Source organism: Gopherus flavomarginatus, chromosome 4, assembly GCF_025201925.1.
Source record: "Gopherus flavomarginatus isolate rGopFla2 chromosome 4, rGopFla2.mat.asm, whole genome shotgun sequence".
NCBI lineage: Eukaryota > Metazoa > Chordata > Testudines > Testudinidae > Gopherus > Gopherus flavomarginatus.
This window is the reverse complement of record NC_066620.1, coordinates 3,865,809-3,893,106: the sequence shown is the minus strand read 5'-3', so window position 1 is coordinate 3,893,106 and position 27,298 is coordinate 3,865,809. Positions and strand designations below refer to the sequence as shown.

Below are 27,298 nucleotides of genomic sequence, written 5' to 3'. Positions count from 1 at the left end.
CTTGGTTTGAAGGCGATTTAAGAGTATTCCAAGAATTGCTGCAGCGAGGTGGAGTGTGCATTCAATGTAAATGTCAGTTTGCTCAGCAGCTGTGGGTGGTGCGCTCTCCTTGAGACAGGCAGAAAGTTGTTCCCTGACAACTACACCCAAGGTTTCAGTGGAACAGCCCAAGGGCTTGACTCTGCCCAATGCTTTCTGAAAAGCCCTGGAAAATGGCTTCTGGTCTATGCTGAGGTGCAGGAAAGGGGAGTGGAACAGCTGCTGGACAGACTTTACCCCCATTACACCTCAGTCACCATGTTTCCTACCTTATCCTTGATCTTGCGCCATGGAAGCTGACCAACTGCAAACTCCACTAACATGTAAAAGAGGGACCACAGGTCATCATGTCGACCCATCTCCTGGAGAAAAGGAAGACAAAGTAAAGCAAAAACAGCCAAACAGCACCTTTCCTGCTGTGTGGGAGATGGTGCACTTGCAGAGCCACCACTGTGTGTCAAGGGGAGTGAACACCGCCTTGGGCATGCGTCACCTCCATTCTCAGGACACTTCCAGAAACGAGGGTAAATATTATTCAGGTTGTACAGTCAAGAGCCCAGACCTCAGGAAATGAGGTTGTCCGTGCAAGCTGAACTTGTACCCCTTGTGCTTATGCGTGTAATTACACAACCACAGGCTATTTTTTCCACAGGACCCTGCCTCATTCAGTGCACAGAACGGATGATGCTCAGTGCCTGGGGAGCTGGTCAATATTTCTATTTATCCCTGTTCTTCAGCAGTCTGCAGGCCATTTGTGGGGGATCTGCAGAACACAATGCAACTCCCGGCCTAGAAGCCTGATTACTAATCCCATTTCTGACACTGTGATCTTGAGCTAGCCACTTAGCCTCTCGGGTGTCAGCATCCCAATTTGTGAGAGAGGATAGCACTGATCTGCCTATTTCCAGGGAGAACTGTTGGGGCTAATTAGCTGTCTGGGAAGCCCAGTGAAGATTAAAAGCCCCGTACCCGTGTTTTACCACTTACAGTAATTACACATATGCTTTTTCAAATCTCCTCCTAAAAGCCAGCTCACTTGGGATGCAAAAAGGCTGGAGGAAGGAGGAGATCAGGCAGAGGAGACTTCTGACAGGAACTTTAGTTCCATAGTCTAAGCATCAGAAGAATTTTACCATATACACAGGAAACACTGCTTAAATATTTACAAATACTGGATGAGACGGGGAAGACCAGACATTAGGGGAGACTGGGGTGAAATAGGCCAAATATTTTGCAGAAGTAACGTCCCTCTTCGGAGGAAAAAAATCTAGGATTCGTTCTGAGTTACCCATGTCCTGCCTTGAGCAGGGGGTGGGACTAGATGACCTCCTGAGGTCTCTTCCAACCCAGATATTCTACGATTCTATGTCACCAGGGCTAGGCTGCCATGAGCCACAGCCTTCCTACGGCCAGCATGCTGCTGGGGCCCTGGGGCGGTGGGTCTATGGCAAGGAGCCACACAGGGACATGGCTTTATTTTTTCTTAACAGGAGCAGCAAATATGGTAACTGCCAAATATTAGACAGGCAATTTGAGAAAAGCCAATGACTAGCTCATATTTTTATACATACAATCAATAACCTTCCACTTCAACTGGAGTTATTTGACACATCATCGTGCTGTAAGCAACAAGCAACTCACACCAGCTGACCCCTCCTGCAGCTACAGCGCTACTCTATGTCTACACGGCAATAAAACCCCCACAGCATCGAGTCTCAGAGCCTGGGTCAATTGACTCAGGTTCACGATGCAGAGCTAAAAATAGCTGTGTAGACAGTTGGGCTCGAGCTGGAGCCTGGGCTCTGCCATACACTCCCCTCGTGGAGTTTCAAAGTCTGCGCTCCAGCCTGAATCCTATGTCTACACTGCAGTTTTGAGCCCCACAGCCAGAGTCAGCTGCCTCGGGCCAGCCATGGCCATGCCGCTGATCTTTTATTGTGGTGTAGACGTACCGTTCGTGGCTGCAAGGGTGGGAAAAACCCTTCTCTTTTAATCCCTAAGAAATGGAGATACTCACTCGGTTTTTGTGTGCATTCACTGAAGCATAGCGGACCGTTCCCCGAAACCCAGCAACATTGCGAGGCTGATGGGAGACAATACATAATCTCAGAAACAAAGCAGGGCGTTGGAGAAGCCAGAGTGCAGCAAACCCCTAAAGACTTCCCAGCTCTACCCTGGGACCATACAAACCTGAGAGCTGCAGATCTCTTCTTAACAGCCTTCCCTGTGATCAAGTGACTGCAGAAACAGACCACACGTGCCTCAGTCCTACAGTTCCCTGAAAAACTCCTTCTGCGCTAAGGGGAAAGTGATTAGTAAAGTCGCTCCGGGCAGCAAAGCTGTCAGTATCACCCAGGTTTGTACCTTCATAAGCAAACTTCATTTTGAGCAGAAAGCAAGCGCAGGAGCCCAGAAGCAATCCCTCCTTTGAGTACAAACGGATAATGGGGAAGTGCAGGTAAGCTAAACCCAAGGCAGTGCCTGAGGGCCAGCCCAGCGTTTTGCTATTCTGATCCTGCCGCTGGATAGATGCAGGTGCTGATCCTGCCTGTTACCTCCCCGCAGGCAATTCAATCCCCTCCACCCATGCACAACCCTCCTGCAAACCCCTATCATACTCCACCCAACGCTACCTGCCAGCTGCCCGATGCCTCCATCTCCTGAAGACAAGCAGGCCCCACTGAAACACTTGCTGGGATCACACACAAGAGCATCCTGCTCGGACCCCTACATGATGGACTGCACTGGAGCCACTAGGTCACATTCATCTCTAATATCTCAGTCCTGCCCCACTCCAGTGCTCAAACCCACTCATTTCACCTCTCCAGGTACTTGTATGGCTCCCATCACCGTGGTATCTGAGTGCCTAGACAAGAACTTCCCGGTTTCCTACCTATTGCCCACCCTCAAGGCAGGTGCTGTCAAAAACTCTCCCCTACCTCTGAACATGCACCAACCCTCACCCACATGGAAGCTACATGCTAAGAGTTAACAAGTGGAAAACCTTCTGATGTTCACCTATTTTCCCAGGCTCCCCCGAGTCCCTGTTGGAGCCTTTGTTCTCCCCTTCTTTACTCTCACCCCTCAAATGCCCTTCCCCACTCAGGAGATGGATACAGCTGTCTTGAGACCAAGTCAGCACTGCTCCTTGCCTCCATCACAGGTTATTCCCACTGTTGACGGGGCTGAGAGTGCTGTTTCCACAGATCTCCCAGGTCTGCACAACTTCACCTGTGGAAGACGTGATCATTCTGAACTAATTCCAGGTACAATAATGAAACATGGCAAGTGATTACGGGGAGCTTTTCAGATGTAAATAACAATAATAATAATAATGAGATTTTCAAAAGTAATGGGAGCATAATTAGACCGGGGAAGTTGACAATGGCCAAAATGGGCTCAGAGTTCAGCCCAGGGCAAGCACTTTTGAAAATCCCACCCTAAAAACTCCAGACAGACCCAGGTGCTTAGAAGTCAGAGCACTCGGCACCGCAGTGCAAGGAGATGCCAGTTCAATTCTCTCATCACTTGGGAGGCAGCAGTCGGCCCTGAGGACTCAGTTGCATGTGTCGATACAAACTTCCCTTCAGTGCTGATTGGGCTGAAGGGGATTCTATTCAGTCCTCCTGGCCAGCCTGGACAGGGGCTAGAACTGCACAGCTGTGAGTGGGGCCTAAGGTAGGGGAAGAATGTGAGAGTCCTCAAGGCTCAGGGATGGATTGGCTGACAGGCAGTTCAGCAGAGTTCATACATGTCTGTGTATCCTCTGACTGCCTCCCTCTGCCTGTGGTTTCCCGTCTCAGACTATCAGCTGTTCTGCAAAGTGCAGGCATTCAAACCTTGATTTAAATAATCTGATTGAAATCAATGTTACCAAATCTCAACCCAGCCCCCAAATCTGAGCTATTGTAATTTCTGATTAAAATTTAACATGGACTGAATGATAAATGCTGGGTTTTTCCAATGTCACTGCTGGTAGGATATCTTATTTGAATTTCACAAAACTGAGGTAGGCAAAAAACAAAATATTGAAAAATTATGACCCCAATTCTATGAACACTTAAGCGCATGAGTAATTTTACTCATGTGAATAGTACCACTGACTTCATTGGGTTTACTCCTATGCTTAAAGTTATGCATATGCATAAGTACTCGCAGGATCAGGACCTAAGATTATATTTTTATATTAAAATGTTCTCTTAATGCCTATTTGGATTTTTCTCACCACAAATTGACTTCAGGGGTAACGGTGAGTATCTGCCTAGGAGCACACAGCCCGAGTGATGAAAATACTCATTCAGTCCCAGCAAAAGAAACTGTAGCAATTAACACCTGTGATGCTGCTTTCATGATCCAGCCTTGGTCCTCCCAGAGCATTTACTTCAGACTTCCACCAGTGAGCAGCTGTTACATTTTTCAGTATTTCATTGGAGAACAATGACTTTCCGAAATGTAGATTTGGCCTGCAGTTGAATTACTGTATATGGAACTCAACAACCAGCATAAGCCTCTTCTACATATTCAAGTGTTGATTCCTAAATTGTGAGTGGAAGCTGGCATACACGGGAATATTTCATAAGCTGGAAAGTGACATGGTGTTAAACCTGTGCTTTCATGCTTGGCAAGTCATAATACTTTCAGAATATGCATTTTGCAGTTATCTCATTGCAGTTCAGCACAAGATTTTTTTCTGTCTTCTTTCACACTTCAACATCTTCAGCCATAGCTCATGAATCTGTTCGGAATCAAGTCCCAACAATGCTGCCTTCAATATCTGGAGCAATTCCTCAGCAAACCTCTTCAGGCCAATATTTGTTACTTTCTGGCAAACAGAGACTATATCCTGTCTCTGCTCTTCACAGGTTTTCATTAATTTGGGCCATTCTGAAACAAGCTTCCAGGCAATCTGCAAATGCAGATTCCACTTTTCTTCTTGAGGCATCACAAATACATGGCCATCTCTACGCTTGTCTTTGCAAAGTGGTTTTTGTGCAAAACTCATCACGCAGGTCCTGCTCCTGCAATTGAATCCACATGGCTAACACTGTGAGCCCTACAAAAGTCAATGGGGCTCCACACTGGTACAGGGATCCAGACTCACGCATCACATCGCAGGATCGGACTGGCCTTCAATACCATGGTCCTTGCCACTCTTTCTTTCCAAGTCTTCTAGCAGCATTTGTAGAGTATGTGCAGAACTGCCAGACTTTACTCACCAAGGTCATTTTTTTCTTGCAAGCCTCCCCTTCGCCTCTTAGCCTCGTTGGCTGCATTGTCTATCACAACATCAATCGCCTGGCACTTAGTATTCTCTCACATATTTTGACTGTATCATTAGCAATTGTGGTCAGATGTTTGGAAGAACGGGAGTAACTGAAGATGTTTAGCTTGTCACACACAAACAGTCCCTCCCTCAGTAGTTGCTGTCCCATATACAATAGGTTTGCTATGAACGTCACACCTCCCATCTGTACTCAAGACACATGCGCTCTCCAGACAGGTTGTGAAAACACATGGTTTTCTCCTCTTGAAACACTTTATTCAGGAAATGGCCACCAGTTGCAAACTCTGAAGGAAGAGTACGGTCTCGTCAAAGCCTTTTGGTTTTCTTGACTTGTGGATATACAATGGATCAGAAGGTGGTGCTGCTGCTTGCAAAAATACCACAGGCCATTTACTTATCAATTTTGTATTTCAGATACAAAAGACGTTAAAAAAGGATTAGGACGTGACTTTTTTTAAGTGTGCATATTTTAAAGTGTTAAATTTCTTAGTAGAAGAAATTCCACGTAAAATCTGAAATGTTACAAACAATTAGGAAATTCTAATTGAATTCAAAAGTACAAAATACCCACTTCAGCCATTTAAAACTAACAAATGCGAAGACAATAAAGAACTAGAAAATGGTAAATAAAAATCTGATTTAACTTTTAAAATATTTGATTCATTTTGTAAACTTTAGGATTTCTATACATTTTGTTGTCCAGGTGAAAGGATGTGTCTTTCTCCTTGTGTAGCCATGCCGAGCGCACTGGGGATAAGTGCCAGAGTCCAGACAATAAATAAGGCCACGCTTCAGTCACAGGTATTTTTAGTAAAAGTCATGGACAGGTCATGGGCAGTAAACAAAAATTCACAGCCTGTGACCTGTCAATGACTTGTATTATATATCCTAGACTAAATCTTGGGAGAGGGGTGGCCCGGGGATGACGCAGGTGCTCTAGGGGGAGCAGCCTGGGACACCCATTGGTGCTGGGTGGGGCAGAATCCCCACTGGTGCTGGGGGGGGTTTGCTGGGGCTGGCAGGCTCCCTACCCTAACCCGTCTCCATGTGACTCCCCAGAAGTGGCAATATGTGTCCCTCTCTCAGCTTCTAGGTGGAGGCGCGGCCAGATGGCTCCGTGCACTGCCTCTGCCCCGAGCGCCAGCTCCCCAGCTCCCATGGGCTGGGAACAGTGGCCAATGGGAGCTGTGGGGACAGTGCCTGTGGGCAAAGGCAGCAGGCGGCCTCCGCCTAGGAACTAAGGGAGGGTCATGTAGTCTCTTCCGGGGAGCCCCCCTAGATAATAGCAAACCAGAGTCCTCACCCCATCTTGTGCCCCAACCCCCAACCCTGAGCTCCCCCACCCAAACTCCTACTGCTGCTGGGGCCTGGGGGAGGCATGGTGGCCTGAGACTGCCCCAGAAGCCAGCCACACTGGCCACTGCAGAAGTCACGGAGGTCCCAAAAGTCACGGAATCCGTGACTTCCGTGACAAACTCGCAGCCTTAACAATAATAATGTAAAGCACCCCAGAGGAAACGTACAGCATGTGAAGTATGCTTTGTTCATAAGGAGCTTTACTTTGGGGAACTGTATTAGGTTTGCACCCTACAGGGGAATGATCCTAGTCTATTGGATAAGTGTTCATCTCTATACATTGAGAACAACCAAGTGGACGAGGTACACGTGAAATTGACTGGCATAGCGCTAAGCACTTCAGCTGTACTGCTTCTAGCAGAGGTTAGAAGCCACCTCAAAGTCCCCAGGCCTGGAAGAGTGTCCCCAGCCCCTTCGCAATGCCAGATGGTGCCAGCAAACTCTTTTCCAGCTCCTCTGATAGCACCGAGGAAGATGTTCATACCTAAGCCAAATCTGGGGTCAATGAAGTCAAAACTGAAGACGCATGGTGGGGAGATGGCGTGCACCCAACACGCTCTGCCAAAGTACATTCAAGCGGAAGAGCCTGAAGGGAAGTTCTTACTGATAAAGGCCCCAGGGACTAAACAGGGATGTAAGCTACAATCCCAGACAAATGCCCCAGGGTATGGTGGTCAATGAGGGACACTCCTCACATCTGACTTCCTTAGGTACTGGTCAGCTGCAATTCAACAGGGAACTCCAGGAGGAGAGCTCTGTAAAGCCCATCTCATAGTAGGGAAATAAGGTTTTAATGTAGCAAATACAAGGCAGGGGTGTCATCCGCTGGAAAAGGCAGGGCAGAGTTTCATTTTAGAGAAAAATAATTAACAAAACTTGAAAGTGAGATCTCAGATTAGTCCACCTCTACGAAATGGTGACTTCTCTTCACTTGTGACAAGAGCTTTTTGCAGATGTTACTAAATTCTGATATTTACACTTCCGACTAAACAAGGAGAACCTTTCTCCTCCAAAGTGTGTACAGAGGATGGAAACCCAGAAGGGATTTCCAGAGAAACATGGTCAGGGCCCCTGGAGAACCTGGGAGTCCCATATTCTCTGCCAGTGCTTGGCAATAGGTCCTGGTTGTAAGGGCTTACCAAAAAAGGTGGGACAGGAAGCAATGTGAAGTGAAGTTTAACTAAACAAACAAGTAAATAAAGCAACTTAAACTAAATAATCGGAACTTCCGATTTCGATCCGTGCGACAGGCAGGCTGCCCTGGTGACCTGGGGTGAGGGGCACTGGTCTCTGCTGCCATTGTGCTGAGGGTCCCATCAGAGACAAACACTCTGTACCGTGAGATTTAGTGATGCCCCTTTTAAGGGGCAGTGTTTTGTTCAACCCTTGATGACAGCAGCGTCTTTTATCCTCATATGGAGCTGAGAAGGAATGACTACAGAAAACCAGACTCAAAATGCAACAATACTCAGGATGAAAAGCCCTGCCCCTGACACCGGACCCCTAAGAGTGACAACCAGTTCCCAAGACTGGAACCCACAGAGTGCCCAAGCGCCCCTGAGGCCAAAACCACAAGAGCTTTGGGCTTCTGCATCAGATTAGGTGGATCTCACAATCCTGCTGAAAAACAGAAACATATCATGAAGGGAAAACGCAAACAGACTTAATTCTGAACTCCATATAGAACGAAAGCACAAAACAAAATGAAACCCAGAAGCATGGTGATGGCTCACTCACAACTCATGGCAGAGATGGTTACGAGCAGCGGATGGGAAGCCAACGCATCAAACACAGCCTCAAAAGAAGAGCCCAAAAGAACTGTAAAACAGAGAGAAACCCAAAGAAAACAATGATAAAAAAACATAAAATGGAGAAAAATTAAATAGAAATGAATTAAAAATCAAAGCAATATTGCACCCTTCCCAATGCACGCATCTCCTCCTCAGCTGCTGCTGTCAGCCCCCACGCCCACTCCCCAGCACTGGCAGGAGTGTCTCCCCTGGCTGTGCAGGGGCCCACTGACACAGCCAGCCCTTTGGGACAAGGACTCATACTTCGTGAACGGCCTGTCAAGCACCATGAGCTCTCCGCCGGAGGGATTAGGGTCTCTCCCAAGACCAGCTTCTCCTCACTCGCCATTTCTAACACAAGGCATAAAACTCAGAGCAGCAGTGGCTGGTGCCCAAAGTGCTGTAGTGGGGGCTTCAGTCCTGCCCTCCCTGAGACAAGTGTTTCTGATTCTCCCCCTCAAATGAAATGAAATAAAATAAAATAAATTCACCAAATCAACCTTCTGGGGCTCCTCCCCCTCCCACAGACAAATCAACTCTGCCTTCCTCACCCAATCCAACCACCAGCTCTGCTCCTCCGCTTCCGAAAACCCCTCCACCCTGCCAGCTGCTGCCTTGCAGCTCCAGGTCACTTCCAGCCCCCACCATCTCGCTGGGCCATAGGCTCTATCTCCACCCTTCTTGCAACCGCAGGCTGGCTAACGCTATACACTTGCGGCCTAGGGGCTCTGCACGGGGGTTGAGATGGGAGTATGCTGATGGTCTGAGTGTGGCCGTAGAAGGGATTATTAAGGGTTCACCATAACGAGGACAAACACGACAGCTCATTTGCGCTGGCCATTATATGGTACATAGACTGCAAATCGTTGTGTTGTCTGTTTTCAAAGCGTGAGATACGGGCTTACGTTATAAATCGGCACTAATAAACCATTCAATAAGCTCTGTGACAAATCTGACGCAGGGAGGTATTACTGCATTTGATTCGATAAAAATCCACTAGAAGTGACTGTCATGAATCTACTCAGGTTGTTGTTACGTGTGGTGCAGCAGCGTCTAGGACCCCACTGTGCTGGGCACAGTATAAATACAGAACGAAAAGACAGTTCCTGCCCCAGTGTAGCTTAGCCTCCAAGTTCTCCAGCATGAGTCACAATTCTACCATTTAAAGTCATGGTGACATGGAAGCTGTCATGTATCCAGCAGCAGCAGGGTACAAACCAAATACATCTTGCTATGAACATAACCTCTGTGAGAATACAATGTTTATTTACATCGGTTTGGGCTTACTGCTGTAGCTGTGCGGGCAGAATTCCACTCCCCCACACTGCTTGACTCGTGTGCTTTCACTTGTCCCCTCGGAGGTAGAGTCTTACAACTGCCATATGTCCAGTTATTCACTATTGCTACAGATAAGACAATAATCATCTCTTCCCCTCCCTCCATGTCATCTCTAGTACCAACCCACTCCCCCCCAAAATCCTACGCTTTTATAGTATGAACACAAACTTTTTTAAAACAAGTCCTGAAACTACCAAACCCCGTGCCCATCACTCCCTACATTGTGCCTGGATTTTGTGTCCATTATATTATTCACGTAGCTAAAGTTGCGTAACTTAAATTGACACCCCCCCTCTCCTCCTCGCAGTGTAAACTAGGCCTAACTCTTTTAGGGATGATATGTCTCATGTGAAAGGTGGGCAGCACAGACTCATTGGGCTTGGATTTAAATATTTCAGGTCTGAGGGAGGATACAGTATATTCTATGCACAGTCTTTCTCTACAGTTCATTCTCTCCAAGTGAAAGAAAATCTGCTCCAGTTGTAGGAAATACCATTTCTTCTTTACCTAGGTGCATTTCTAGTCTGCTTTTCACTGCAGTAACAAAAGGCTCTTTTTCAGAGTTTGCACCGAAGTGCAAGCATAGATTTAGACTGAAAATTAATGGCAGAAAATTAAAATCTTAGTTACCCTGTCTTGCAACACTGACCATGATCATCTAAAGAGGCTATGTACTGTTCTGCCTAAGATGCTTTCCTTCTGCATAGACAGACCGCCACTCGCACTTGCATATAGTATCTTCAGAAAGGCACTGGAAACTACTGCAGTGCAGTCTGAACCACAAGGAGACAGATCTAATCAATGGACTGCAGCTGACTAAGCAAAAAATAAAAAAAAAAGAGCACAATAGCACCTTGCCAGTTCAGACAAACAGGAGAGCTACATCCCAGAAAAGAGACCACCTTTCCCTTGGTGGCCAATAACTGTCTGCACTGAGCTGGTGAAATAACAGCTCATCTGGAAAATTTTCAATGATGATTTTTAAAAATGCAAAGAATCCACAGCTTGTTGCGATTATATTAAAAAGGACGTAGGCACCAGGCACAATTACTGCCCGTACTGAGCCAGGTTCCTACAGAGAGCGCATGGAGGGCAAATTCAGCCTTGAAAACCTGCAGTTCAGCATGCTAAACAACTGCAAAGCTTCTCTCACAGAGGTTACTTACAAATCCTGTTAGGTAACAGTAATGACAGCACGCTATATTACACCACCCCTGTATAGCTGGCATTAGCATCTCCTGTAGCTCTTCCTCTTCTTAGAGGATTTTATCTAGGAAGCCACTGTTTACTCCAGGCTGAACTGTGACCCTGAAGAGCTGAGGGCAGATGGAATCTTTCTCACACTGAAATTAAAAAATAAATCCGCCTGGCCATTTTAGGACAACAGGTCTGCAAATCGAAATCAGGACTTGGCTGCCTGGGAGGGCAGGGGTGCATCCTGGAGAAAAGCACCTGAAAGGACAGGAGCGCTTTGGCTTCAAAAGCAGCTCCAGGCCATGAGCATTATATGAAGTCCTGCTTCCTGAGGAGGTGGAGCTCTTGGCAGACACGCTGATGTGACAACCCACAGCAGAACTGAAGGAGTCATCAAGGGCTAGTGTATTATTATCCACAAACTGAGAACACTCAGCGGGCCCTGACACGAAAGACACAAATGCCTAATAAGGAGGCTAAGCTGGCTCCTTTACACCAGTGAGTCTGTTCTGTCTCCATTCTGCTATGCCTCTTGTCTGTATGATTCAGTTCATGCTATAATGTTCACTGCATGCTTTGGGCTCTCCCACCAAGATAATGCTGTCCAGGCTGGCGCTTGGGTTGGTGTAACTTGTGTCACTCAGGGGGGTGGCTTACTCCCACCCCGAGTAACATAAGTTACACTGACATCAGTTGTAGTGTGTACAAGCCCTGAGTTGTCGGTCTCTCACTTTGAGGCAGTGTAATCCCTCCACTGTTTCACTGGTCCCTGGCCTCACACTCAGGCCTCAAACCACACCTGGAACTTCTTTCTTCATAAAATTAGAGTTGTGGCTGTCCACACGGATTGCCCCACACTGCACACGCTGTATTTTTCTGTCCATCGTTTGTTTCCCATTCGCTCAACAATAGTCTCTGTGATGTTGCACTTCATATGTTTTATGGAAATATGCTTATGAGTGTGAATATGATGTAACTGGAATATGCTTTATGCAAAAGGTCTCTTGTAAGGTATCATAACAAAGGTTATAACCTACTGAATATATTCTTCCTACTTGTATGCATGGATCATTCTTGGATCTGAAGCTAGAAATATGAAGTATAACTCTGAGGTTCTACTGTAATTATGCAAAGTGTGGGTTATTAATGGTGGTTTAGAATCTTGATGGCTCCCAGTGAATTGGGTTGTAAATGGTTTATTTATCTGTGTATGTGTGGGCCAGCCCATGGGGAATGGAGACTAGGGGTCTTACAGTGACAAATGACCATGTCACCCGATAATGAAATCCATCTTAAATCTGGTACTTTTCCATTTAGAAGGAGGGGTGGGGACTCAGAGAGATAAAAGATTCCCGCCTTGTGCCAAAGCTATAAAAGTGGGTGAAGCAGGAAAAAGGAAGTGGACAGTCATGGGAAAACCCCTGCTTACCACCTGAGATGTCTGCTGGAACTAACAAGGACTGGACCAGGGGAAAGGATTGGGCTCAGAGTAGGAAGGAGTCTAGCCTGTGAAAGAAGCTTATTGGAACATCTCTGAGGGTGAGATATTACCTGTAATCAGTTTCTTAGTGTATTAGGCTTACACTTGCATGTTTTTGCTTGGTAACTTACTTTGTTCTGTCTGTTATTACTTGAAACCACTTAAATCCTACTTTTTATACTTAATACAATCACTTTTGTTTATTAATAAACCCAGAGTAAGTGATTAATACCTAGGGGAACTGTACATCTCTCTCTATCAGTGTTACAGAGGGCAGACAATTTCTGAATTTACACTGTATAAGCTTTATATAGAGTAAAACGGATTTATTTGGGGTTTGGACCTCATTGGTAACTGGGTGCTGGAGACAGGTAACCTGCTGAGTTGTTTTCAGTTAAGTCTGCAGCTTTGGGGGCGTGGACCAGACCCTACCTCTGTGTTGCAGCAGGCTAGTGTGTCTGGCTCAACAAGGCAAGGTTCTGGAGTCCCAAGCTGGCAAGGAGAGTGGGCTTAGAGGTAATGTCAGCACATCAGGTGACAGTCCAAGGGGATCTCTGTGACCGAATCCGTTACAGTGGCATAGTTGGCAGGATATGTGCACAGCTGATTGCTCTGAGATGCTGGTAGTGCTTTTAAGTGAGTTTTTAAGTGTGGTGGCTGGAGAACAGACCAAGTGTTTACTGGTTTGTTATTTTCTGTTTGCTTATTTCGGGTAAGGGAAATAGGGACAGAAAACTAAGCAAAATGAGTGAGAGTGAAGCTCAGAAGAAGCTAGAACTGCAGAGGTTGCAGATTGCTGAGAAGGAAAATGAACACAAAAGGCAGATGGAATTAAGAAAAGGAAATTGAGGCCCAGAAACAGGCTCAGAGGTAATTTCAGCGCATCAGATGACAGTCCCCAGGGGATCCCTGCGACCAAACCTGTCACAGTCTCTTTTTTTTTTTTAATAACGTAAAGGCCATTTCGCCACATAGTTCTTGTGTGGGGTCTCTCTATTTACCTCTCAGTCACCTCACTTTAAAACAACCTTTCCAGCATTTTGAGAAATTAAACTGAGTCCTGTACTCCTGGCCTGCACCTTTGGAAGCTGAGCTACAATCAGCTCTAAGAGCAAAAGGCCCTTCAGTCACGTCTTTAGTTTGTACGCATTTTGCAGAAAACAGCTACCTGTGCTGATGTTGTTTAAGGGGTATGTGACAGGACGGCAGGTTCTAGGACTCAGCAGGTAAATGCAGGACTATTCTGCTAACTCACCCTGGCAGCCACATAGTCACAGCAGCTGGGTCTCACTAGCTCCAGCTCTGCTGGCTGTAAGGTGGAGAGTCTCCAAAGCAGGAGAGGGGTTGGATGTCTTACAGGAAGACTCTGGAAACAGGCAGCTCTAGGGGAAACTTAGTTAAGGTTCGGTTTTGTTCAGGAAAAAGGGAAATCTCAGGAGGTTTGCAGTCTAACCAGTGTGAGCATTCTGAGACTTTATCTGTTCACAGAAAGAAAGAACAGTGTAGTAAACTTCCATTTAAGTCCCTTTCCACAGCCCATCATGATGCTGGGGGGGGGAGGGAGGGGGCATATAATGAACATAAAATACTAACCACTATATCAATATTGGTCTCCATTTCCTTTCACGTCATTCCCCAGCACCAGACTCTCTGATACGTCCTCCTGCAGCCTGTTCGGCACAGCCTCGTTTCAAGCACTGGATTATGAAATGTACACTGAGGAATGGCTTTGACATCCAATTCTTGCACTAATGGCCTGAGATGGGACAGTTGTCAAGGCACATGCAGAAAATGCCGTCTCTGATTCACGTTGGAGGAGTGTCAGTCTACAGGGGTTACGCAAACCCTGTTTTTTGTTTTCATTCCATCTCCTCCATGTTTTTAGCCATTCAATCCTGGGTTTATTGTGTTTCCTGCTGTCTGGGTAACTTCCTGCAGGCACCCCCAAGGAGACAGGAACCCCATAATCTCTAACGAGAAGGGCTGAAGGGTGAAGCTTTCCTGGAAACTACACCACCAACTCACTCTCAGTCAAGAAGCTTGGACAGAGGGATTAGGGAAAAATCAGTTGAATTCAATAGGATTACAATAGAATAACGCAAGCTCTTATCAGTTTGTCTGAGTGTGTTAGGGGCTGCCTGTGGTTATTAATGGGGTCTCAGTGAAGGCAGGCAGGCCCCAGAATGGATATGCCTTAAAGTCATGTTCCAGCTCAGGGCATCTCGCTGGCCCAGCCTCTGCGCAGAGCCAGTGTGGTGTTGCTGCTATTGGGTTCACAAGACAATTTCCTTCCTGGTGGCCAACTTGGGTAGTTAGGGTATGTCTAGCGATCGATTTCTCAGGGATCGATATATCGCGTCTCATCTAGAGGTGATATATCGATCCCCGAAAGCGCTCCCATCGACTCCGGAACTCCACCAGCGCGAACGGCAGTAGCGGAGTCGACACGGGGAGCCGCGGACGTTGATCCCGCGTCGTGAGGACAAGAGGTAAATCGATCTAAGATACTTCGACGTCAGCTACGCTAGTCACGTAGCTGAAGTTGTGTATCTTAGATCGATTCTCCTCCTAGTGTAGACCAGCCCTTAGAGAGTGGGGGGCAAGGGCTGTTTGGGTGAGTTGGTGTGACGGGAGGTGTGCGTGGTGAGGGTGGGACCAAAGCAGAATGACTGACTTGAGAAGAAGACAGCCAAAGCTTCCGTAGGGGGATGGAGCACACAGACAGATGTCAGTCTCATTAAATGGTTGGCCGGCAAAGACCACGTGGGGCAAGGTGACACTTCTCCACCTCACGGGGCCCTTGAAGTGCTGTGATCTGAGGGGGCGGGGATCAGAAAAATTGAGAGTTTGTATCTGAAAATGGTGGCTGTCAGTGAAACGAAACTGGAGCTGTCAGACTGGATCACACCTGAGCTCCATGAAGTCACTCTTCTGTATTGGACAGTGGCCACCCTCATCAATGTTCCATCAACCCAATCTCTCCCACAATAACAAGTTAATCAGCCAACCAGCCTAAACCCCCTATCCAAGCACAGCTTTGACCCCAAAAAGGGAGAAGGGCCAGAGTCTCCATTGAGGCCCCTGGGGATTTCACTGCTGCTATTGGTTTTACATGGAAGATGATCAGATACTATGGAGATGGGTGGCAATGTGATATCCTAAACCAAACTGGAAGGTGCAAGAAGCCCCACAGGAACAGCTGGATAATCTCGCCCCAGGAAGGTCTCATCCTGGTCTCTAATGGTTAGAAATTGGTTTAAGCCCTGAAGCAGGATGACTGATCTCCTTTCCAGAAATACTGGTAACATTCGCTGTGCTAACTCTGGATAGTCTTGTTACCAAGGGAATGTCCAGTCCTGCTCGAATATTGGTACAGCCACCATGGTGGAGAGACCCACGATAAACATATGCCAGCTATTAGACTGGAGAAAGCCCAGTGTGTTCACACCAAGGGCGACTCCCTGGCAATTTGACGTGGCTCAGCCATAACTGTACCCTTATGCTAAACAGGATTTTATTCTCTGCTGCTTTGGTTTGATTTTCTAAGACGCTTTATTGACAACACCAGCACTGGCACAGTGTATAACAATGAATACCATGAGGGAAGGCTCTGTGTAGATTTCTACACTTGGTAATGCCCCCAGCGCGCTCCCTGCCCACCTAATAGAACCTCCTTAATGCAGAGTCCATGGGGTGCTGGAGCCCCCCTCCAGGCAGGACATGGTTGGAGCCGAGGGGTGTATCAGATAAGGGAGGAGCATCTCTACAACTGCCCCAGTTCTGCCTTCTCCATGGTAGTGACCAGCAGGACCTAGCTGCTGCCCATAGTCTTCTTAGCCAGACTAGCCCTAAGCAGCAGGGAAGTCACTTGCTGAACCAGAGCTTGGGCTGTCAGGCTTTCAGGCCCTGAGCCCCGCAGGCTCCAGCCCACCCTCAGGGTAGAAGCACTTTGGGCCAAAGCCTGGGACTTTCAGGATGAGTTAGGCTGGGGTTCTGTGGAGAGGCAGCCTGGCTTACAGGGAGCATACGGATATAAGAGGCTCTGGAGCCAAAAGGTACGACACTGGGCAGCCAGCCAAACAGATTATTGGAGCTTGCCAAGGCCTGGTCCTGGGAGTGGTGAGCAACCTATTCAATGGCAAAGCCAGGAGCGCTCAGCCTGCCGCTTAACAGGATCCAGGTGAGACATCCATCTCTGGAGCTTGTGCTGCACTCATGCCTGAGCCCAAACAATACATTACTGAGCAAGAGGGCTGGATGTGACACACACACACACACAGAGGAGAGCAAGTTACTTCCCCTTCCTCCCATCCTGAGCAACCACCCTCGGCCCCCTGCTCAGCAATCAGAAAGGGAGCACAGAGACAAAGCCAGGCAGGGGAAGGAACAATGCTCCTGGCAGTGGTGACAGCCCAGCGTCTTGGTGAACCACATCACGCCCAGTGTATTGGAAGAGCAGAGTCCTCTTCAGACTCCCGCTGCATTGCGAACAAACAACTCTAAAGAACACGCCCAGGTCTCTTCCCCAGACTAGGCCGGACAAAGACATGAACAGGATTGTTCTACTGCAGGGGGAGGGAGGCCACCAGCTCGGACAGCTCTGGCCTCCCGCCTGCTTGGCCGAGCGCATCGTAGAAAACTGTTAGCATGGAAAAACCCATATTTCTCAGACAATAGCAAGATTCCTCCATTGCCAGCTCAAACACAACCCCTCCCCACCCCCACCCAGCCCGAGAAGCAGTCCCAATACATGTCATAACAAAACAAAACAACAAAACCCCTTTCCTTGCCTGAGTGGAAGCAGAGTTGGAAAAGGTGTCACTTACTGGCCGGACTTCGCCGTTGGTGTTGGTGTACTGCCGGGCCAGACCAAAGTCTAACATGTAGCATTTCCTGTAGGTTGAAGGCAGGCGACCCATGGAAAAGTTGGACTGGCCAAAAGGAAAGAATAAAATAATCAGTTTGGTGAGCAGCAGCCATTCTCCCGACCACCCCACCGAGCGATGCCTCAGGCAGGAACACAGTGCATGTCAAGGCAGCACCATGAGTTCCTAGTTTATTTGCTAACATGTTTGGTTCCCCCAGGCAGAGAAAGTCAGCGGCTCAGTGTGTCCCAAGGAGCAGAGAAGCAGCCCAGCAGTGAAGGGGGTTCCAGGCTCCCCCAACTAGAAATCAGTTTGAAGATAGGAGGCTACAGATTATCCGGATGATAACCATAAAACCAGAGTGTGTGTTAACTCAGCAAAACTTCAGCAAAACTATGGGAAATATTTATACTCCACATCCAGAGCTCTGTAGTGATCAAGGAGCATCCCCACTCAGGCTGGGGTTACTATGGGCAGAAAGTGCTTGCTGTTCTTCCTCATGTTTTAGTTACTAGGGCATGCTATCCTGCACACAACTCTGCCATGCCGGGTCTGATTCTCAGCTGGAGTAAACAGGCACAGCAAGTCAATGGCGGAACACTATCCTAAGTCAGCTGAGAATCCAGCCCTGTCACAGCTCCCAGCCGAGCTGGATCTGCTAAGGAGAAAGCGGCCAGGAGTAGGGAGGGCCTGGCAGGAAGTCCCGGGGTCAATGGGAGAGGGCTACAGGAAGCAGCAGAAAGCCTCCTACAAGAGGCCCTGGAGCAGGCTCTGACTCTCAGGCAAGTGGTCTGTAGAGTAGAAACCTGTAGGGAACAGACAGCCCCTGCAGAAGGCCCCAGGTTAGGGGAAGGGAGGGTGGATATGGAAAGTGTGTTCCCCGATGAAGCCCTGAGAAGAGGGCTGACCCTGACCCTTGGTGGGGTGTCACTCCTCCCTGGGCAGAGGAGCCAGGCTAGCGTCTTTTCGCCTTTTGCCTGCATTCGGCACAGAGAACTCCCCAGAAGCCAACGCAGGGTTCCCAGGACTTCTAGCCTGTTTGCCAGGACATGCAGATACCCCTGCTTATGAAATAATGGCTCTGGAAAGGGGATTTTCTTTAGCAAAGACAAATGCGTGGATGTGACCTTTATCAAAGTGTTGGGGCACACGGAAGGGTGCCCTTTCTGAACCTGTGTACCAGCTGCTTAGCAGTGATGGGCTGGATTCCACAGGAACACGTGGGGCTGCCTGCCTCCAGAATCTGATCTGACTGGGGGGCAGCATGACACCAGAGCCACAGACCCACTGTGGAGTGGCCTCTTCTAGCAAAGGGGTGGCTGGGGAATACGTCCCTCTACTCCTCTCTCGCATGTCGAATGAGGCAACACGGTAGCCTCTGCCAAAACTGCCCACTGTCCCAGCCCCCAGGATGACTGTTGACTCAATCTTAAAGTGGAGAACCGCTTTGAAAACTACCTACCGGCTTGATATCCCGGTGCAGGAATCCCACAGAGTGAATGGCTTCTATGGATTCTAGAATTTGCTTGCCCAATCGCAGGGTTGTGCTCAGTGTGAAAGTCCCTCGAGGCTGGCTTCTTCTGAGGTCTGCAAGGTTCCGGCCCTGAAACAATTAACATGGTGTGTACCCCAACATCTCACACGCACCATTTGCGGCATTTAATCCACTCCCAGAGAATGCTTTACAGCGCTGCGGCTCAACACACACACTCCCCTCCCCATCCCCACTCGATCACAGTTGTGCACACACCTGGGTCTGCCTTATTTCTTGGATTTCATTTTCCAGTGAATTACTCGCTAATAAAAGGTGCCAGACTGACAGCTCTGGAAGCTGAAGAACCCCATTTATTTATCCTCAAAACAGGCCTGGGAAGGACAGTAAGAGGGCAGGCTTCACACAGACAAACAGTCCCTGAGATAGAGTGCTGAATACAGATGGTTCCCATTTCAGCGTTCCGACATATTCAGCCTTTGGCTGGAAGCTCAACAGAAAGGCCAGAGAGTAAGCCAGTCACAAGGGTGGTCAATGAGCCACGCACCCATTGGCTGTTAACGCCTTTTGGAACCAATTCCATTAGCAGTCCCCACCAAGACACCCAGTCCTCTGGGTGGGAACTTCATGTAAGCATTTCACGCAAGTCCAGGCCTAGCAACGCTCTTGTATTAAGAATCAGGCCAGATACAGAGTTGCTAGAGTGAGATTTTTCCTGGAGAGATTATATTTTTCCATGGCTAAGTGGTAATTTAACCTCTACCTTAGCTCATTTCTGAGTCTAAGTAAAGGCTACCAGTTCAGCAGAATACTGACCGATGACCACTAAATTATATTCATGTAAGCACACCGGTAAGATCCAGGTCACAGGCCTCAATGAGCCCCCAGAAATGATGTGCTTTCTTCTTGTGTGTGTGGACTAGGTAATCACATGCACAAGCTTTTCCACTCCGCCCTTTCCCCTTCTGCCCTGCCTTCATTCATACATTCCCTTGCCTTTCTTCTTATAGACTCACCTCCCTCTTCACGCTGCACCCAGCGATAACAGTTGCCGTCACTCCACCAAAGTCACGTCCCCCCTTCTGTGTCCCACTCCACTGCAGTCACATCCCCATCCCTCACTTTCCCTCTCCACCACAGTCACATCCCCGGAACCGCGTCCCCCACCTTCATTCTATGACCATGTCCAGACTAGGAGAAACAGCTGTTTTCAGATGGCATTACCAATGCACTCTAAAATCCCAGTACAGACATGGCAAGCTGCAGATCTGCCTCCATGTCACTCTTTGCAGCAAACCTATGGTCCCTGCCCGTGTCCCAACTAGCTGATCAGAATGGTCCCTTCTGGACAGAAATTCCATCCCTCAGCCTAGTCTCCCCAGAATCAGCATGCCGGTCCGCACAGAGGACATTCCCCCTGACTGGTGTTAACCCTGCTGGTGCTGCAGTGTGGAGCAGGTGCAGCAGCCTGGCTTGTTGGCATTGCCTCAGACCCCAGTTTCAGGAATGTGCTGCCAGGCTGCAGGATTGGTGTGTTTGGTTTTGTCACTTTCTATTGTGTGACCTGGTCCTCTGTGCATGTAACCTAAACTCACCGTTACCCTTTCCCTCCATAATGCAGCGCAAACGTCTACCCATCAGCATCCCTGCTTCCCAGCTTTGCCTGTCACCTGCATTCAGGATTGTTTTCCTCAGAGATTAGGTGCACGAGTCCCAGCTAAATCTCACCATTTATCACCCACATTTCTAACCTTTGCCTTTTTTATCAACAGCAAATCCAACCCTGAGTGGTTAAAAATCACAAGTCAGATTCCAGGGGGGGAAAAATCATAAAATGGGCTTAAAAGTCGCAAGGTTTTCAAACAAGAAGGAAGCATGCCATGCTCTCAGTGCTGTCAGGACATGCCACCATTCCCAGTTTGTGTGTGATCATTTCAGGTTCACAATTCACCCTCACCGCACACTCAAAAATGACTGCCCTTCGTCTCTCATATCCCCTGGGTTAAGGGAGCTGCTATCCTATCCCCAACCCCCTCTCTACCCCCATCCTCCACCCAGTCGCCTTCCCTGCTCCACTCAGCGTCCTACCTCACTCATATCCTCCCCCACAATGTCCTCTTCCCCCCCGAACCTCCTCATTTACCTGCCCCATATCTTCTACCCCTCACACTTTCCTGCTCTGCCCCATACTCCTCTGCACCTTTATCATTCCCCCTCCTACACTCAATCTTCCTCTCTATGGTCCCAGTCTCCCTCTAACCTCCACAGCCTTCTGTCTCTTCCCAAGAGCCTTTCCAGCCCCTAAGTCTCCCTCCTGCATGCCATATTCTCCTGCCTCTTCACAATTTCCTAACCACAGAATCCAGGAGCTGGTCATCTTCCCAAAGGGAAGGCTGGCTTCAATCTCACTGAACCTATGGGAGATGGTGGCCACCTTTACTAGGGGTCGCATTACTTCTACCTGCAAACTGCACAGGGATGTGGCAGCTATTTTGACTTAGATCATGCCCGAACTTCAGTCCCACAGACCGTAATGAGGTATGTGTCCATTTTTAATAAGGGCAGCAATTCACAAGAAATCGGTGAAAAAATCATGAGCAGCTTTAAAAAACAGCAGCTATTGTGTGACTTGATAAAATCCCAAGAGCTGGCAACTCTGTCAATTGATTGTGTCTCCTCACTGTGGTACTGGCAGTCCATGAATGCCCCATAGCAAACACACTGCTTCAGTTCTTCTCAGGGCTCCCCCAGCAAAAATTCAAATATCAATGAGTGCACCACAAGGCAGAGGCACTACAGGAGCACAGCTCCCCAGCCAAAACCTCCTCAGGGCTCTAGGAGCCAGGAAGGGGTGCAGATTTGAACTGCGGCCACGCTCCTCTGGGACACCTGCTCGCTAGCTGGTAACTAGATTTTAATTTTCCATTTGAGCCCTAATAGCTGACGTTTTCTTATCCCTTTTTCCAAACTGTGGTTATGCTACCTGAGTCATCATAGACATAGACAGAGTTCTCTGCAAGTTTGTAGTACAGGGAGAGTGTTAGACTAAGAGCATTGAGGATTGGCCTGCTAAACCCAGAGTTGTGAGTTCAATCCTTGAGAGGGCCACTTTAGGGATCTGAGGCAAAAATCAGTACTTGGTTCTGCTAGGGGAGGCTGGACTTGATGACCTTTCAAGGCCCTTTCCAGTTCTAGGAGAGAGAGATATAGATATATATAATTGGAGAGATACCTATTATATATATGTGCTTTTTTGGGGGGGGAGGGACAGCTCAGTGGTTTGAGCAGTGGCTTGTTAAACACAGGATTGTGAGTTCAATCCTTGAGGGAGCCATTTAGGGATTGGTCTTGCTTTGAGCAGGGGGTTGGACTAGATGACTTCCAACTCTGATATTCTATAAAGACAGGAAGGCCTTTTAGGAGGGGAGGGATAGCTCAGTGGTTTGAGCATTGGCCTACTAAACCCAGGGTCATGAGTTCAATCCTTGAGGGGGCCACTTAGGGATCTGGGGCAAAACCAGTACTTAGTCCTGCTAGTGAAGGCAGGGGGCTGTACTCAATGACCTTTCAATGTGCCTTCCAGTTCCAGGAGATTGGTATATCTCCAATTATTATTATGAGTAGATGCTGTATTTGAAATAGACCAAAGGAGACTAAATACTGCAAGGTAAACTGTCTAATCAAGTAAACTGTGTTTTTAGGAGATGAAATATACTAGGTGCAGCTGACTACTTGTTGCTGTTTTGATTTGGGGCAGATACAGTTGCTCTCTGGAAAGTTACATCCTCTCACTTGCTGGCTAAGGTAGAGTTTAAGGGGATATGTATCACCGAAATGTATTTTTGCTCTGGGAATGCTACCGTAAGTATGAAATTTCCATCTCAGAACCCTCTGTAGCTGCTTCCTCTCCTGTTACCTACTGTCATTATATAAGCTTTTTTACAGATATAAAACCACAGGTCTTTTAGAGGTCCTGTTCTAACCCTCATGAATAGCTTTAAAGACAAACTAATGAAAGCTAAGGATGGACTATGTATCCAAATCACAGGGTTCTGTTTATCCCTGTCTTCTGAACTCTGCCTATGTTTTTTTAACTGGCAAAGAGGAAGTGGATTTTGAGATGTATAATTCTATAATTCTCCTGGTAATCTTCAACATCAGAGAAGGCTATCAACTGATCAAAAGCACCTAGGAAGAGCTCCTTTGGCAGAAGGCCACACTTTGTTATTGCAAACATTCAGAGGACCTACATTAAACACAGGGATTATTTGTGGTGCGCTGATAACACTATATTATAGAACCCTGTTGTCTCTACCCCTGCAGAAATATATGGAATGTCACGGACATAGAAAGGATGAATCAAGTCAAGTTCACACAGGAATGGGCTAGAAAGGATTGCAGGTGCTTGTTGGGGACTTGCACAGACTTCCTAGAGATCACTCCCAATGAAACACCCTTCATCTCCATCCGTGCCCCTTCTCAGAACCAAGTCACTAAGGAAGTATTTAGGGTTTGGCTGCACCTGGCTTTCAAGCTTTTTCTTTTTCTCTGCCTCTATGAGTTAAGAACAGGGAGCACAGCTTTTTTTATCCACTCCAAATGTTCTGGCTTTGTGGAGTGCAGCCAGAGCTGTCCTGTTACCAGGATGTTGTTTTTGGGGCCTCTCATGTCCTTATTTTATGCTACTGGAATCATGAAGAATCTTTTTAAGAAAAAAACAAACAACTATACACATCGAATGGTGCCCTGTTCTAGCCACAATCCTCCCATGGCAGGTGAGGGAGACAAAGGCATGGTTTCAGGTCAGTAAAGCTACCCAGGGGCATGGAAAGCCATGGTGGTCCATGACGGCCTCAAAGGAAACTAGAAAACAGGAGCAGCTCTGCAGCTTTGCAAAAGTCTGGGAGACAGCAGTGACACTGAAGTGCCCTGATTAAATCAGAAACAAAGAACTGGTCGAGAAGCAGCTGCAAGGAGCAGATGCGTCCCAGGCATTGCTCCGAAGTAGCAACAGTCAGAATGAGAGCCTGAGTGGTGCTGGTCCAATGAGAAAGTCCCCTGCAGTGCCAGGGAACAGGGGGTCCTGCAGAGCATCCCAGGAGAGGCAGTGAGAAGGCAGCTCTGAAGCAGCTGCATGAGAGTTGATTTTGATGAGCAATGGACAAATGTCTGAGACTAAAACCACACTGTCAAGTGACACTGAAAATGCATCCATGAGTTTGTGTCTAATGACTGCATAGAAAATTGCCTCCGTTTACAAGCAAAAAAAAGCAGGTTTTTCTAGCAGCCGGCCCTTCCAACTCAGCCTGTGCTCTGAAAGTACACCATCAGTCACGTTTTGTCCTCAGTTACCCCATGGCCCGTTGTCTTCAGGGGGCTTGTACAGGTGGAAGTGGGTGTCACGGAGTGTGGGGGAGTCCGGCCCTGCACCCCTCTTCCTGGGACCCACAGTGACTCTCGGCCAGCCAGTAAAACAGAAGGTTTATTGGACAACAGGAACACAGGTTACAGCAGAGCTTGCAGGCACAGTCAGGACCCCTCCACCGAGTCCTTCTGGGCTTTCAGGGTGCTTGGATCCTAGCTAGGATACCCTGAATTCCGCCCACACAGCCCCAAGCCCAAACTCCAACTGCTTCCCTCCTGCCACTCCCTTCCTTTGTCCCCTTCCCGGGCAAAGGTGTTGACCTTTCCCCTCCCTTACCTAGCTCAGGTTACAGGCTCTGGCATCGTCCATCTCCTAAAGTCCTCCCCTGCTCTCCCACTTCCCACACAGACAGTCCCTACTGCATCACATCTCTCCCCCCTTCGAGACTGAACTGAGCGGGGTCACTCTGCCCAGTGACCTGGGGAAGTTCAGGGTCCCCTCTCCGGGACAACGCATCCGCTGTCAGGTTGGCACTTCCCTTCACATGGACCACGTCCATGTCATAGTCCTGCAGGAGCAGGCTCCACCTCAGGAGCTTGGCGTTGGCTCCTTTCATCTGGTGCAGCCAGGTCAGGGGAGAGTGGTCGGTGTACACGGTGAAGTGTCGCCCAAAGAGATATGGCTCTAGCTTCTTAAGGGCCCACACCATGGCCAGGCATTCCTTCTCGATGGCCGCGTAGCTTTGTTCCCGGGGTAGCAGCTTCTTACTCAGGTACACGATAGGGTGTCTTTCCCCCTTTTCATCCTCCTGCATTAACACCGCCCCCAGTCCCGTGTCTGAGGCATCGGTGAACACCATAAAGGGTTTGTCAAAATCTGGGTTTGCCAGAACTGGGTCGCTAACCAGAGCCTCCTTCAGCGCCCGGAAAGCCTCCTGGCACTGCTCAGTCCAGATCACCTTGTCTGGCTTCCCCTTTTTGCACAGTTCAGTGATGGGGCCAGCTATGGCACTGAAGTGGGGCACGAACCTTCGATAGTACCCCACCATCCCAATAAAGGCCTGGACCTGCTTTTTGGTTTGGGGAGCAGGCCAGTCTCTGATCACCTCCACCTTGGCTGGTTCCGGCCTCAGGCAGCCGCTCCCCACCCGATGGCCCAGGTAAGATACTTCAGCCATCCCCACCTTGCACTTCTCAGCCTTTACTGTTAACCCAGCCCTTCGGAGTCGGTCCAGGACTTGTTTAACCTGGGACACGTGGTCCTCCCAGGTCTGGCTGAAGACGCAGATGTCGTCAATATACGCCACGGCAAAACTCTCCATCCCCCTCAGTAGCTGATCCACCAGGCGCTGGAAGGTGGCCGGCGCTCCCTTGAGGCCGAAGGGCAGGGTCAAAAACTCATAGAGCCCCAGAGGGGTGATAAAGGCCGATTTCAGCCTGGCATCTGCGTCCAGCGGCACTTGCCAGTAGCCTTTGGTAAGATCCATAGTGGTGAGGTACCGTGCACCTCCCAGCTTGTCTAGGAGCTCGTCAGGCCTGGGCATAGGGTAGGCATCAGATACGGTGATGGCATTGAGCTTTCGATAGTCCACACAGAACCGGATTGACCCATCCTTCTTGGGAACCAGCACTACTGGCGAGGCCCAAGGGCTGGAAGACGGCTGGATCACCCCCAAAGCCAGCATGTCCCTGACCTCTCTTTCAAGATCCTGGGCAGTTTTACCAGTGACCCGAAAAGGGGAGCATCTTATAGGGGGGTGTGACCCCGTCTCCACCCGGTGGACAGTCAAATTAGTGCGTCCAGGCTGGTTGGAAAACAGCTGTCGGTACAGATGCAGCACCCCTCTGATCTCAGCGTGCTGGCCCGGGGTCAGTTGCTCAGAGAGGGGAATCGCCTCCAGGGGGGAACCAGCTTTTGTCCCAGGGAATAGATCCACTAAGGGGTCATCTCCCTGCCCCTCCCAATGTCCACACACGGCCAACACCACATTCCCCCTGTCATAGTATGGTTTCATCATGTTCACATGGTACACCCGACGGTGATGTGCCCGGTTTGACAGCTCCACCACATAGTTTACCTCATTTAGTTGCTTGATAACCTTGAAGGGTCCTTCCCAGGCGGCCTGGAGTTTGTTTCTCCTCACGGGGATAAGAACCATCACCTGATCCCCGGTGGCGAAGGCACGGGCTCGTGCTGTGCGGTCATACCAGACCTTCTGCCTCAGGTCGGACGGGCACTGCTCGTACAGGTGCTCCAGTATGAATAGGTCAAGCAGGTCCTCTTTAGTTTGGGCCCCAGCTGTCCACTTGCGGGCATACCCCTGCGCCCGGTTGACCAGTTGTAGGTATGTGACCTCACGGGTTTTACGCTGGCTCCGGAACTTTTTCCGGTACATCTCAGGAGTCAGCCCAAACTCGCGGAGCAGGGCCTGTTTGAACAGTTCATAGTCCCCTGCCTCCGCCCCTTTCAGTCGGCTGTACACCTCCACGGCTGTGGAGTCCAGTAAGGGGGTGAGAACTGCAATCCTGTCTGCAGGGTCAACCCTGTGCAGCTCGCAGGCATTCTCAAAGGCCGTCAGGAAGGTATCTATGTCCTCCCCCTCCTTACGCCGGGGCAGCAAGTGCTTATCAAAGCTCTTTGTAGGCTTGGGTCCCCCCTCACTCACCGCAGCCGGGGCCTCACTGCTCCTCAGCCGGGCCAGGTCCAGCTCATGTTTACGCTGTTTCTCCTTCTCCTCCCGCTCACGCTGGCGCTGGTTCTCCTCATGTTTACGCTGGTTCTCCTCATGTTCACGCTGGTTCTCCTCATGTTCACGCTGTTTCGCCTTCTCCTCCAGCTCTCGCCTCTTTAACTCGAGCTCCTCCCGTCTCAGCTCCCTTTCATATTCCAGCCGCATCCGCTCCACGGATGCCGAGCGTTGCCGGAAGGATCCCCTGCTGGGGGGTGGGCTTCGCCGGGCAGATCCCCTGCTGGCCGGGGGTGTCACGGTGCCCTCGGTATACACTGGGCTCCTCCCCGCCCTTCCTCTACGCCTAGGAAGGGGGGGTCTCGGGAAGCCCTCGTCCGCCGGCTGACCACTCCCAGCGGGGACAGAC

At 49.0% G+C, this 27,298-nt stretch overlaps 1 protein-coding gene across 4 annotated transcripts in view; it reads right to left on the bottom strand.

Annotated features, from left to right (window-relative positions):
* TTBK1 (tau tubulin kinase 1) overlaps nt 1–27,298 on the bottom strand; it is a 154,488-nt gene that overhangs the window by 51,114 nt on the left and 76,076 nt on the right. For 2 of the 4 annotated variants that reach the window (XM_050951172.1, XM_050951170.1), the window contains exons 5-8: nt 18,809–18,949; nt 17,308–17,412; nt 2,057–2,122; nt 309–401 (exon numbers count right to left, since the gene is read on the bottom strand). In XM_050951172.1, coding sequence (XP_050807129.1) covers nt 309–401; nt 2,057–2,122; nt 17,308–17,412; nt 18,809–18,949 — 405 coding nt within the window. Of the gene's footprint in view, nt 1–308; nt 402–2,056; nt 2,123–8,416; nt 8,433–17,307; nt 17,413–18,808; nt 18,950–27,298 lie in introns of those variants that run through there. The other 2 variants (XM_050951173.1, XM_050951174.1) reach the window with 2 other exon arrangements.